General features: G+C 33.6%; 1 protein-coding gene across 1 annotated transcript in view; it reads left to right on the forward strand.

The window, feature by feature from the left end:
- The window catches only part of LOC150099913 (ATP-dependent RNA helicase DDX42), a 218,005-nt gene that overhangs the window by 180,935 nt on the left and 22,580 nt on the right, over window positions 1-14,490 (forward strand). The window contains exons 11-12 of the mRNA XM_090403173.1: window positions 12,023-12,070; window positions 13,133-13,324. Coding sequence (XP_090259299.1) covers window positions 12,023-12,070; window positions 13,133-13,324 — 240 coding nt within the window. The remainder of the gene's footprint in view (window positions 1-12,022; window positions 12,071-13,132; window positions 13,325-14,490) is intronic.

Raw genomic sequence — 14,490 nt, forward strand, 5'->3', positions numbered from 1 at the left:
CCCCTCTCTTCAGTCACTGTTTCATAGAAAATTAGTTTTCATGGTGTCTCTTCTACAGTTATTTTTGTGGTTCCTGAAGCAAAACTAGCATCCATTATGCCTTCCATTTTTGCCAGATCTACAGGAACTTGAGCAAAAGCTGCTCAACATCCTTTTACAGTTAGCTGCAGACTCATCAAACCTGCTACTCCAATTGTCATTTTAGCCCTCTTTGTAGCAATAAGAAAAGAAGTACAATAAGTTAATAATCTTTTGTGGGCAAGATTCACATTATAAAAATAATTTTCAGTAAAAATCCTATTCTAGCACTGGCAAATTGGACAAATTCTATTCTTGCCTTTCAGATAAGATACTGTATATGTATCTCCTCTGTCCATTGCATTTGTTGTTGACAAATTATGATAATTAACCAGATTACTGAAACAAGATTGCCCTTCAGCAGACTGCTGTTCTATATAGATTTCCTATTTTCTTCAGTCCTTTTATATCAGCCTCTCTGCAGTGCAGTCTGTTTGATGGTTATTCATCACCCTGAATTTCTAAGATGAATGTTAGAATGATATGTTTTTCTTTCTTTCTTTTTTTTTTTTTAATTTCATTTCCAAGCTGCAATTTACATTATTCACTTCTTATCCTTTTAAATACCATTTAAATTATATACTTTTGATTTTATATTATTATTCAAGTATACTTGGGTTATATTCATTTTACTTATCTTTTTTAAGTTATATTTTTTGCTTTAATAACAACAAATTATAAAAATGAAGGAAAACTCATGTTAAAACTTGTTTATTTGTAGAATTTTCACCTAAGTTTCATAGTTCAAATAATAACAATAAAATTCTAAAAAAGTTCTACTTTAGTAGCTAATGTAAGACAACTAAAACAGTCAATATTTTCTTAACTGAAAAAAAATAAACATTGTGTGTATATATATATAACAGCAGTACTTTTTAAATCTGCTAATCTTTCCTATCTCCCCTAAAGGAGATGAACATATACTATCAGATCTGTTTAAGTTAGTACAGTGGAGTAATGTTTCTTTATGGATTCCTGTCTTGTTCCCATGAAGTCTGTTTAGTGGAGATAGAATGCTCAGAGTGATATAAGGCTTACGTTCTTCAAGATGAATAAAAACAGATCTTCCAGTTCATCCAAAATAAGACAAGCCACAAGAGCAAGGAGTCGAATCATTGATATGATCAAGGCAAAAACTGTTAATTTACTGGAACTCACTGAAAGTGAGTTCACTTGAAGAAGACAAAACAAGAATCCTTCATAAAAGTCATTTCCTCATGGAACATCTTTATAAAGAAATGGGTGAAGCATTACTTCATTGACCTTACTTAAACAGTTTCAATGGTCTAATTCTATCTCCTTTATAGGGAATAGTACTTTTTAAATATGCTAATTTCAGTTAGGAAAACATTGACTATTTTAGTTGTGTTACATTAGCTACTAAGATATCACTTTTCTGAATTTTCTGTTATTATTTGATTGCTGTTCTACAATTATGTACTGAAAATGACTATGAAACTTAGGCAAAAATTCTACAAGTAAGTTTTAACATGAGTTGTTCCTCCATTTTTATAGTTTGTTATTATTTTTACAACTGTTTGTTTCAATAATTCAAGCACATATTTTTTGTGTATGCTTGATTAGTTTATTCTTAATCTACTATCCATTACTCACCTTGAGTATTTTGCAAAACAAAAACCAAACCTTGGAGTCTCAGTGACAAACTCTGAAGAAGACATTGATTCAATTAGGATAAAAAACAATTTAAAAAAAAAAAGAACCCCCATGGGGAACATGAAGTTGAAGACGCAGTTCTGTAAAAGAAGAAAGTATACCAGAAGTTCCTAGTAAATAAGTCAGCAGATGCCTTAAAAGAATACCGAGTAAAATGTAAGACAGCTAACCTATGTGTAAAAGTAGCTAAACAGAAGTCATTCGAAGACTTTGGTAAGTATATAGAAAATAATATCAAGAAGGTGCCAAATGTTCTGGAGGCTTAGAAATGGAGGAAAGAGCACTGTAACAAAAATCAAAGATGATAAAGATGACAGGAAAACTGAAAATAATCATCATCAAATTCCTGCCATGTACCCTCAAGGGGTGTACAGGATATGATAGTACTACATGAAAAAAAATTACATCATTATTAATTTCCTATCTACAATTCTAATCCAAATCAGTCTGTTACTTGTCAAGACTCCAACATTATCAGATCTTATATTTCTATCGTCTAATGCACTTTGTACCGTATCAATCCACCCGTATCTTGGTCTTCCTCTGGGTCGTTTTCCTGCCAACCTGGCAGAGAATACTTGTTTTGCTAATCATTCCTCACCCATTCTGTTTAAGTGACCATACCACCTGAGATTAGCTCTGCTAATGCATTCCTGGATGCTGACAATGTCAAGTTCTTTCCTAATATCCTCATTTTTAATATGATATTGCCATTGATGCCATCTATTCACGCCTCTAATCTTTCTCAGGACTCTCATATCTGCGGTCTCTAGTCTTTGGTCAAGTGTTTTACTTCTGACCCAGCTCTCAGATCCATAAGTTAAAACTGGTTTGAACACTGTCTTGTATACAGCTAATTTAGTGTTGCGACTAATTTCTCTCTTATTCCATATGAATTTATTCAGTTGACTTCCTACCATACCAGCTTTGCTGATTCTGTTGTCTATTTGTATATTTAATTTACCATCTTCACTAAAAATCGTGCCTAAATAGCTGAAATGTTTTACTTGTTCCACAGGTTCTCCATTCACAAGACAGTTGACATTTTCAATGATTCTGCCTATTTTCATTCTCTTTGTTTTTTTATTGCTGACCTTCATAACATATCTATTACAACAGTTATTCAGTTTAGTCAGGGAATCTTGCAGACTTGTAGCGAATTTATTTAGAAGTATAACATCATCCGCATAAAGCAAAGAGCTGACATTAACATCTCCAATTTTGATATCGTGTTTAATACCACTTTCCTTCATAATGTGATCCATATAGATAATGAATAACAGAGGGGATAATCTACATCCTTGTCTGACACCAGATTTAACATTAAACCATCTTCCTGTACTTCCTTCAGTTCTAACTGCTGACTTACAACTCAAATAAAGACTAAGTATTGCTTATATAATGCCCCATTAACACCATATAACTGCAGCGTATTGAATAGCTTCTCTCTTGGCACCTTGTCATATGCCTTTTCCAAATCGACAAAACTTAAATGCAGATCTTTGTTATATTCCCATGCTTTCTCGACTATTTGTCGTAAAGTGAAGATCTGATCCTGACAGCCTCTATTTGGCCTGAATCCAGCTTGTTCTTCACCAAGCTTTTCTTCCACAATTCTTTTCATTTCCTTCATTTCTCAAATGAAGGAAAGTGGTATAGATCTCAAGTATACTTGCATAGATCTTGCCAGGAACACGTAGTAAGGAAATACCCCTGTAATTCTCACATTGTTTTATTTCCCTTTTTATATATGGGTACTATGAGAGCTCTACTCCAATCATCGGGAATTCGTCCCTTTGTCCAGGCTTTCTGAACTATGCAGTGCAGCCACTGTAAGACTCTTATACCACCATACTTCAGCATTTCTGGTCGAATATCATCTACTCCCTCTGCCTTTCCACATTTCAAGCCTTGGATGGCTTTTTCTACTTCAAGTATGGATATGTATTCCTGACTGCATGCCTGGTCAGTGTTTTTTTACCACTGTGCTGTCATCACTGCTTGTTTCATTTAGCAGTTTTTTAAAGTAATTACTCCATACTTCAAGGATATCTTTTTCTCCCGTTTTCATGTCACCTTTATCATCTCTAACTCCTTTTACACACTCTTTCCTCCATTCCTGAGCTTCTTCAACAACCTCCAGAATATTTTGCCACCTTCTTGATATTTATTTTGTATGTTCTTGCCAAAGTCTTCCCATGACTTTTGTTTAGCTAGTTTTACACAGTGTTTAGCATTCTTGCATTTGTCTCTGTATTCTCTAAGAGCACAAGCTGACTTATTTGACAGGAACTTTTGATATGCTTTCTTCTTTTCCTTCACTGCCTCTTTAACTTCCTGTGTCCACCAGGGAGTTCTGATTTTTTTATCCTTACAGACAACCTCACCACATGCCTCTCTGGCAGAATCAATCAATGTTTTCTTCAGAGTTTGCCACTGAATCTCCAATGTTTGATTCCTGTTCTCAAACTCTTTCATTTTTTCTTTAAAATAATCTTTGTGTATTTTAGTCTACAGTTCACATCTGAGAGCTGCTCAACTTTTATTCGCTTTAAAACTTTCTTACATGTTATTCTTTTCAATATGAAATTCAATTTTATCTTGCTCAAGACTAAATAGTGATCACTTCCAATTTCAAATCCTCTGTACACTCTGGTGTCCTGCACCAGGGAGAAAACATCACTATCAACAATAACGTAGTCAATGAGACTTTTCTTATTCCTAGCCTCTTCTCTCCATGTGAATTTGTGCACATTTTTATGTTGGAACATGGTGTTAGTAATAACCAGTCCATCTCCTGAGCAGAAATCCAACAGATATTTGCCATTATTATTAGCTTTGCTCTTTTCTCCAAATTTTCCCAAAATATTTTTGTATGTCTCACAATCATTTCCTACTCTGCTATTTAGATCCCCAACAAGGACCAACTTTTCATTTTTCATTGTGTCAGTTGCTTTTTCTAAAGCCTCAAAAAATTCCTCCACTTCTACGTTAGTAGAACCTTCTGTGGGACCATAGGCACAAATAAGTCTCATTGTCCAGTTCCCCCAACTGAAAATAATGTTATCCTAAATGCTGGGAGTAATTACTTTGAAAGACTGTTAAATGAAACAAGCAGTTTGAGAACTACAATAGATAATTTTCAAGAGAAATGCAAACGATCAAGGTAGTAAAAGCCATTAAAAACTTGAAATGTGAAAAGGCAGGTAGAGCAGATGATGACTAGAAATCTCAAATATGTAGCTTTAAAAGTTTTGCAGTGACTGCACTGCATGATTCAGAAAGTCTGGTCAGAAGGTTGAATTCCAGATGATTGAAGTAGAACTCTCATAGTAGCCATCTTAAAATAGGGAATCAAGTTGAATGTGAGAATTACAGAGGAATTTCTCTATGAAGCATTCCAGGTAAGAATTATGCAAGCATACTTGAAAAGGAGCTGAGATAAATTGTGGAAGAGAATCTTGGAGAAGAATAAGCTGGATTCAGATCAAATAGAAGCTGTCAGGATTAGATTTTCACTTTACAACAAATAGTTGAGAAATTGTGGGAATATGACAAGGATCTGTACTTAAGTTTTGTAGATCTGGAAAAGGCGCAAAACAGGGTGCCCAGAGAAAAGCTTTTCAAAATATTTCAATTATGTGGGATGAATGGAATGTTATACAGAGCAATGCATAGTCTATAATTAAGTTGTAAGTCAGCAGTTAGAATTGAACGAAATATCGGAACATGTTTAATGTAAAATCAGGGGTAAGACAAGGATGCACGTTTTCTCCACTTTTATTATCTATGTAGTTCACATTATGAAAGAAAGGCATTTGATATTAGATGATTTTAGATGATGATATTAGAATTGGATATGTCAAACTTAGCTCTTTGCTTTATGCAGATAATGTTGTACTCCACAACACATCTGGTGCAAGTCTCTAGGATTCTCTAACTAAATTGAATAACAGCTGTAACAGATTTGGCATGAAAATTAGCAGTAAAAAGACCAAAACTATGAAAATAGACAGAAACACAGAACATATCAACTGCATTCTGAATGAAAGTTTGGAACAAATAATATATTTCAGCTATTAGGCACAGTTTTTAGTGAAGGTGGCAGCTTAAATCTGGAAATAGACAACAGAATAAGCAAAACTGGTATTATGGAAAGTCAGAATAAATTTGTATAGAATAAGAGAGAAATTAGCCAGAGATTTTTCATGTCATGAAAAAATCTCTTTTACCTTCGAACTGGAATCCAGTGACTGCCTCCCCTTTCTAGACCTGAAACTTACCAGATGTGCTGAGAGTATTAAAATCTCAATTTTTAGAAAGCCTACTCATACTGATAGATACCTTCATGCTTCATCCTATCGCTATCCCCCACAAAAATTTGATATTATTTCCACCTTAGCTCACCGAGCCAATTCTTTACTTACAGAAGAAACAGAAATTAAAAATGAACTTCCTTTTCTTAAAAAAACTTTTATTAATAATGGTTTCTCTCCTAAGAAAATTGATGAATTTCTTTCCCCCAGTCACTCAACTACTCCTGAAGATCTCTCTTTGCCTTACATCAGCTCTCTTTCACCAAAACTGGCAAAAATTCTCAAGAAGTTTAACTTCAGAACTTGCTTCACTACGCTCCCAAAACTTAGTTCAATACTTAGTAAACCTAAAGAGAAACATCTTCCAACTCAGTTTCCTAGAGTGTATAAGATTTTATGTGATTGTGGAAAGCCATACTATGGCCAGACTGCTAATTCCATCCTTCTATGTTTGGAAGAACACCGTAGAGATATCATATCTCCTATAACAGGACTAGAGCCAGCGCTCTCTCTAGCCACGTTCTCTTTTCAGTTAACTCAGACGAAGTCCGCCAACACATTGTGAACTGAACTCAAACTTCTAACATCGATGTGTGCTATGATGAGCTCGAAAGAAAGATTGTCGAATCTAGAGAAATTTCTCTAGATTCTTCTCATATCAACAACAGCCTAAGTTTCAATCTCTCTGATGTACACGTTGCCTCTCTTCAGTATTGGTGCACTTGCGACAGCGTGTAGTATACGTTTGTGAACTCAAGCTCACATTTTGTTTTCAAACATGCTACTGTCTTTTTGTACTTGTTCTGTTATTACAATTTTAAGTCTCTGTAATTCTTTATATATTTCTTTGATTGTGATACCCGAAGATGTTGATCTATTCAACGAAACTTGTTAACTAGTAGTATCTTTTTAAATATACCATGTCATCTTTTTATCTCTCGGTAACAGTCATTAAAGTTTTTCGAATATATATATATAATATTTATTTAATTTTCTTTTATGCCAACAGCCTTGAAAAATTTCCTCACTTTGTTCTTAGTAAAACCTTTTATGGTACCATATGCACAAATGTTTCATTGTCCGATTCCTCATTTTGAAATTTACTTACATATCAACACTTGAAATTGCCTGGTCATCAAGAAATTTATCTTTATGTTTGGTATTAAATGCCATCTCTGCCCCTTCTTTTCTATTATCACAATTGCCTGAATGTAACATCTTATATTTATTATTTAGTTGTATCTCACATGTATGTCTTCTTTATCTCAGTATCAATGATTATGGCCACAAGATCTAATTAATACTTGTTTCCTCTTTTTCTAATATAGTTGGCACCTAATTAGGATCTTGTGTTGTCCATTACAATTTTTTAAACTAGTCTCACTGTTATACCAAAGCTGATTTGGTTGCTGACATTTCATTATTCACCCTGGTTTCTTGACAAAACCAGTGGGCACCTTGTTTAACCATGCAGTGCCCCAGCAAGCATAAAAGTCACCATGTTGCACTATCATGTTTGTTTATTTGCTTTTGGTCTAAGCCAATACAGAATACATTTTGGTTGGTTAAGTTTCAAATTGTCATCCCACCCTCTAGTTCATTATCCTGTAGATATCTACTAACAGGATGCACCATGTGAAGGTGAGGATTAGACAAGTCAGTTCTCTGCATTCCTTCATGGTCATGTCTTCTCCCAGTTATCTAGCTGACTCTTAAATGACCCCACTCATGCCAACCAGCACGTTTCATGTGTATATTCACTTTTCCCAAAAGCTGGCAAGTGTCTTCTTGGCTCTTGCACATCACATTAATTTTCTCTTGCAAATCATTATACTGCCTTCCTTTCAGTCTTCTATTGATTTCATCCTTTCACATTAATTGCCTTAATATACCATAATGCAAAGCACACATCCTTTTGGGTGTGTATAATGCTGAGTATTATGAGAAGGGCCCCAGACCAGTTTCGACCTTTATCAGAGCTAGTTGTTGAAAGTTTTTCTAATTAAAGATTGGAAATTAAATTAAAGATGCCGTGCATTATTTCAACTTTGGTATCATTTCTGGGTTGGCTCTCACTGATGAGACCTCAATTAAGGTCAAAACGGGTCTTGATAGTGGCCCTTTCCATATAGGAAGGGCCACTATCAAGTGTGAAGTCAGTAGCCTCTATGTACAAATAGCTTAGTTGTGCAAATATCTCACGCAGAAACTTTGTTTGCTTACACTTAGATAAAGAATAAACCAAGAATGTGATTTCTTGGCATCTTTAATTTAACTTATAACCAAGTGGAAAAACTTTCAACATTCACCTTTTTTGCTGACACCATTTCACTCTCCAATTTCTACCCATCCAGTTTTATCTAGGACATTGTTTGTCATCCTTTTGTCATTACTAACCACACTCTTAACTTCCAGGGGTAACCCCTAGTTCTTTATTTGTCACATATTGAAAATTTTATTTTCTGTCATGTCCCCTCTTTTTCACTTATCAACTAAATTTTGCAATCCCCACCCTTCAGTCTATCCACATAGGGAGATTAGCCTCACTTATCTCTGAATCCTCAGTGATTAATGATTAGATAATTCATTTATCTAATGAATACATCTTACATACAATGACTTTAGTGGGTAAGCTAATAAAGTCTGGGCTGACAAAATATCGGCACCATCTTAAACTCAGCCATTCTTTTAACACTAGCAGTTAAAGAAAAATAACCAAGAAACAGCCCAGACATAGAAATTGCTCACTTTTTAACCAGAATCCAAAATAATACTATCTCACACACAAATAGTTTTTTTTTTTTTTTAATGAAAACCTTTTTCCCCTCAAGAACACTTGCCAATACACTAAAGCTGATATACTTAAAAGTAACCTTTCAGTTGAGTACAGTTTGAGTAATAAGTGTAGTCACCATTTTTTCTAATCCAATGTATACAAAGATATTTGTGCTTATATTGCTTTGCAGTGTGTCAGTTGACTGAAAGAGACATGGGTTCATTTCTTGCCAATGACAGAACTTGTGTAACCTGTTTTAACAAAACTAGCAAGTCAGCTGATGTAAGCTGAAGACAGCCTGTGTGTCTCTCTCTCTGTAATGTGTGATTTTCCTCTCCCAAGCAAGTAAAGCAGCTTATGGAGTCCAATAGTTGTTGGATGCAAGATTAACTATAGCAAAAATGTCGTTTATGGGTGCCAAGTTTACTTGGCCAATAACACATAAACACTGAGAAATATCAACTTGGGAATGTGCTGTGTCATTCTCCTGTGGATGAATGACATAGTTAAGGTTCATATTGGATGAGATTCTTAGGATCATTATGGCTTTCTTGACATTTAGGTACCATAATTACAAGAATGTAAACTACAGATCTTAGATTGCTCTAACTTTCTCTCTCTCACGTTATGTTTAGTGGTATTAACTCCATATTACGACATTAAACTGAACTTATTAAGTCTGCTGATGATATTTTGCTGGATTCAAACTAGCATCCTCAAATCCCAAACAGTTGTTAGAAGCACACTTCAACAATATATATAGCGGAAACAGCCGAACGGAAACAGTTGACTGAAAGAGACATGGGTTCATTTCTTGCCAATGACAGAACTTGTGTAACCTGTTTTAACAAAACTAGCAAGTCAGCTGATGTAAGCTGAAGACAGCCTGTGTGTCTCTCTCTCTGTAATGTGTGATTTTCCTCTCCCAAGCAAGTAAAGCAGCTTATGGAGTCCAATAGTTGTTGGATGCAAGATTAACTATAGCAAAAATGTCGTTTATGGGTGCCAAGTTTACTTGGCCAATAACACATAAACACTGAGAAATATCAACTTGGGAATGTGCTGTGTCATTCTCCTGTGGATGAATGACATAGTTAAGGTTCATATTGGATGAGATTCTTAGGATCATTATGGCTTTCTTGACATTTAGGTACCATAATTACAAGAATGTAAACTACAGATCTTAGATTGCTCTAACTTTCTCTCTCTCACGTTATGTTTAGTGGTATTAACTCCATATTACGACATTAAACTGAACTTATTAAGTCTGCTGATGATATTTTGCTGGATTCAAACTAGCATCCTCAAATCCCAAACAGTTGTTAGAAGCACACTTCAACAATATATATAGTGGAAACAGCCGAAAATTTTCATGGAAAAAGGAAAGAAGTGAAGTCCAGCAATAGTCTTCCAAAAATAGAAGTAAAGTTCTGCTGTTTTGAGCTAAAGGTAATCTTAGAATTAGTCTCCCAAATTTTAGGTCAATTAATGCAGCTGTACTTGCTGAGAGATTAAGAAAGTGCTTCATTGTTGCTGCTGATTTGAAAATTAGTCTCATATTTGTAACAGCATTTATTTGAGATTGTTATTCCTGCTCTAAACTTGCATGAAGAGATATCCCAAACATGGTCTGTTTAGACTTGACTTGCCATAATGATGGTAGTGTCCTTTAAGGCAGATATTATTTCATCCTATATGTCCAATTAATTTGCATGCTTTATACATAGCAAACCACTATAATGAAATGATGTGCTATATTTCTGATTGTCTTTAGGTAGGTGATGAGATTCATCTCCCACCTAAAGACAATTTGAATCCTGCCTTGGACATGGAAATATCCATGTCCAAGGCAGGATTCAAACCTGCAGCCTGTTGGCTGGAGAGCAGATATGCTCTTAATCAGTCCAGCAGTGGAATGAATGGATGCATAGATAATTTGTTATTCGTAGATTTCTTAAACTCTACAAATTAGAAATTATAAAGGAATGGTATTGCTAGGATCTTGTATCATTGAAAGGATGAAGATTCTGGTTTTATTTGTTTTTTGAGTTTTTATCTATTAGCTAAAAGAAAGTGTGGCACAGATAATTGAGTTCAGGGGAAAGTGTTGCATCATTGGATCAAATAGCCTTGGCCCTGTCTGTTAATGTTTCAAGAGTACTGTATTGTTGGGATGTGTGAGATATGATTGTTCTCTTAAGAGGATATTTAACTAAAGTGTATCTAGGAATGGCAAACTGTTGTTTGATTTTTTTATACTTTTATTATTATTTTATAGTTGTATCTGATGTACCTGACAAAGGCTAAATAACATTATCACAATTTGGCTCAGCTGCATCATCAATGTAGTGTAGCCAAACTATGACTAAAGGTGGGGAAGGAGAGTCTAAATTGTTTGTGCATTTATCTTCTTGTGAAATAAACAGCACAAATGGTGAATTTAAATAATTGTAAATTTAGGAGAGGGATGAGACATAATAAGATCAGCTCTCTTTTTTCATACATTTAAAAAAAGAAAGAAAGAATGTCAAAGATAATCACATTAAAAAAGGATTGGGTTGGCTTTAGATTTAGTTGTTTAAATGTGCAAACTCACTTATAAATTCCGAAAGTTTGGAGACTATTTTAAGACTTCTTTAACCAAGTCTAACTTCATTTCTAACCTCAGAGGACATTTCCTGTTGTTTTTTTATAATAATTTAAATTTTCTGCTATATACTTAAGGGCTTGTGTTTCTGATAAGTATGTTTTGCTTCATGGATACACATTTGAATCGAGCAAAATGTCATCAGACTTAATAACTATGTAGTTTATTTTGTCCTTATATGGTGGTGTGAGTTGTTACCATCAAAAATAATATGAATGATAACCAACACCTAAGACGTTTTACACATTTTTCTCTCTCAGATATACAGCAACAAACTGAATACTATGAGACAAATATTTGTTGAATGATCTAATCAATTCAACTTCTTCTTCTCCTTTGAGTGCTGTCTCCTATCAGAGGTTGGTGCCCACCTTGGTAAATTCAACAATGACCACATTGTTGACATTTTTTTCCCAAAAAAATTTCCTGTGTTTTTTGCAGGTTTATTATGCTTAATATTTTAAATTATTTAGTGTTAGTTATATAATTCTAGGTAAAGTCTAAAGAATCCGCTTTTTATCCTCCTTTCAGAACCTCAGGTTCGTTCGATCTGTGACCATGTTAGACCAGACAGACAAAGTAAGTATCTCTTTGTGTTGATTTTTTAATTTTAATTACTTTATTATATTTAAATAGTCTGTTTTCTAATTCTCGTTATAGATACATATACAGTGGGTATCTGTTTGCCATCATTAATTTTGTGTTTCATTATGTTGCTGTTATAAAGATGTATAATGTTTTTTTAATTAAGAATGTGACAAAAAAAAAGTGTTCATTTCATCACCTTTTCAAGAAAATATGTGTAAAAATAAACACAGCTGTAAATTGCATGCTTTATAAAAATTTTAAACATTCAACAAAAATTAAAAAATGTAATTTTTTAACACTGAATTTTATTTTAAAGAAACTTAAGAATTATAACAAAAGTGAAATGAAAAATTGTTAAATCAGCATGAAAGCAGTCACATATTTGCTTCTTTCAGCTTGTTTAATCATATGAAGTTGCAGAAGTTTTTTGTGGGTACATGATAATTAGGTAAACAGTTTGTCAATTCAAAAAATTATATTGAATGACTAAAATTTGCTTTTAATAATAAAATTGTTTAAATGTTCGGAAATTCCAAAATAGGAAGTATGTATGTATGTACATCTGTATATACTCTGAGTGCAAGATTTTGATTGTCATGCATGACATGATCAATGAATGTTTTCTGGCATTTCTTTTTCACTTTGGTGCTATCCTCGTGATATATCTTGCTACCATACACATGATGAGATGAAAAATCAAAGATTTGCTCTTACTCTGCTGACCTTTATTAGAAACAAAAAGAGATCTAACAAATACATAGATATGCAAAAAGTGGATCAAAATTTGGTGGACTTAAAAATACATTGAGTTCACAATATATTTATGTTTAATATTTATTTTATGGCATGAATCTTGTAGGTTTCATGCTTTACTCTCAAGTACATACTTGAGAGTAAAGTATGTAAATATATCGATATATATTTACATCGATAGGACTCAAAGTGTTAATGCATTCCGAACTAAAAATCAGTAAGCAGTATTCACAGTAAGCAGATACTCACTGTAGAAAAGAAAGAAATTATATGCAAACTAAGTTGCATTTGATATTTTAGCATTAATGTTCAGTGCAACATTCAAGAAAAAAGTGGAAAAACTTGCCAGGGATGTTTTGATAGATCCTATACGTATAGTCCAAGGAGAGCTTGGAGAGGCCAATGAAGATGTTACCCAGATTGTTTTAGTTATGCCTTCTGGTCCTTCTAAGTGGACTTGGCTCACAAACAAGCTAGTGGAGTTTACATCAAGTAAGTATGTTGGTGTAATTATATTTGTGAATATATCAAACATATATATGCAGTTTTAAAGTATGATTAAGATTTTTTCCTTAATTTTTTTATACAAACAGATGGTTAGATTATATTTTCTCTCTAAGAGAGAGCTCATATTTAGTTCTAAGGTAAACAATAGTGATTCACTTGGTTCAAAACTATTTCATCTCTGCTGATTGTGTCTGTGAAATTTTAAATCTATAAAATTTTTGTTCATTACATGCTATTTAGAAAAGAGTAAATGCTCATAGATCTGCCTGTCCAGAGGCATTAGGTAGCAGCCCTACCATTAGACTTACCCAGCGACAAGCTAGTAACCTGACCTGGGGAAATTCAATATACTTTCAAGTCTCATCCAAAGGAAAGCCGGATGGATTATCAGGGAAAAGATGACGATTCAGGAAAAGGTGAAAACGAAATTGGAAAACGGAACACAATGAAGATGGCAACACAGAATGTGAGAAGCATTGCATACAAAGAAGAGGAACTTGATAAACAACTAAACCAAGCTAACATAAAGATATGTATAGCATATTATGTATGTATAAGAGAAACAAAGAAAATACAAAAAGGTACAAAAGAAACAAACTATATACAAATCTACAGTGGGGTAAAAAAAGAAGAAAGAGCAAAAGCAGGTATAATGATTATGGTACACAAATCTCTAAAGAACAATATTGTATATTATAACTATTTGAACGAAAGACTAATAAAAATTTGACTCAAGACATTAAGAGGCCACATAACAATAATTGCTAAACAAGCAATTATTGTTATGTGGCCACCAGAAGAGGGAAAAGAAGAAGACAGTAATATATTTTATAAAGAATTACAGAATGCCATAGATAAAACAAACAAAGCTGACTATTTACTACTAGCATTTACAATGCCAGAATAGGAAACAAAAAATACAAAACAAACATAGGTAAATTTGGTGAAGATACATGTAATCAAAATAGTAACAGAGTGTGAGATTTTGCAGATATAATAATATAAGAATAATGAATTCAGTGTTTAAACACAAGGAAATTCATTAATATACTTGGTCAATCAGAGGATGTAAATTAGTAATTGACTATGTTATTGCAGTTTTTAAATTAGCAGCATTAATTTTAGATGTAAGATCATATCGAGGCTGTGAA

The sequence above is a fragment of the Typopeltis vanoorti genome, chromosome 13 (assembly GCF_054136105.1).
Source record: "Typopeltis vanoorti isolate ZY-2024b chromosome 13, IOZ_Tvanoo_1.0, whole genome shotgun sequence".
Taxonomy (NCBI): domain Eukaryota; kingdom Metazoa; phylum Arthropoda; class Arachnida; order Uropygi; family Thelyphonidae; genus Typopeltis; species Typopeltis vanoorti.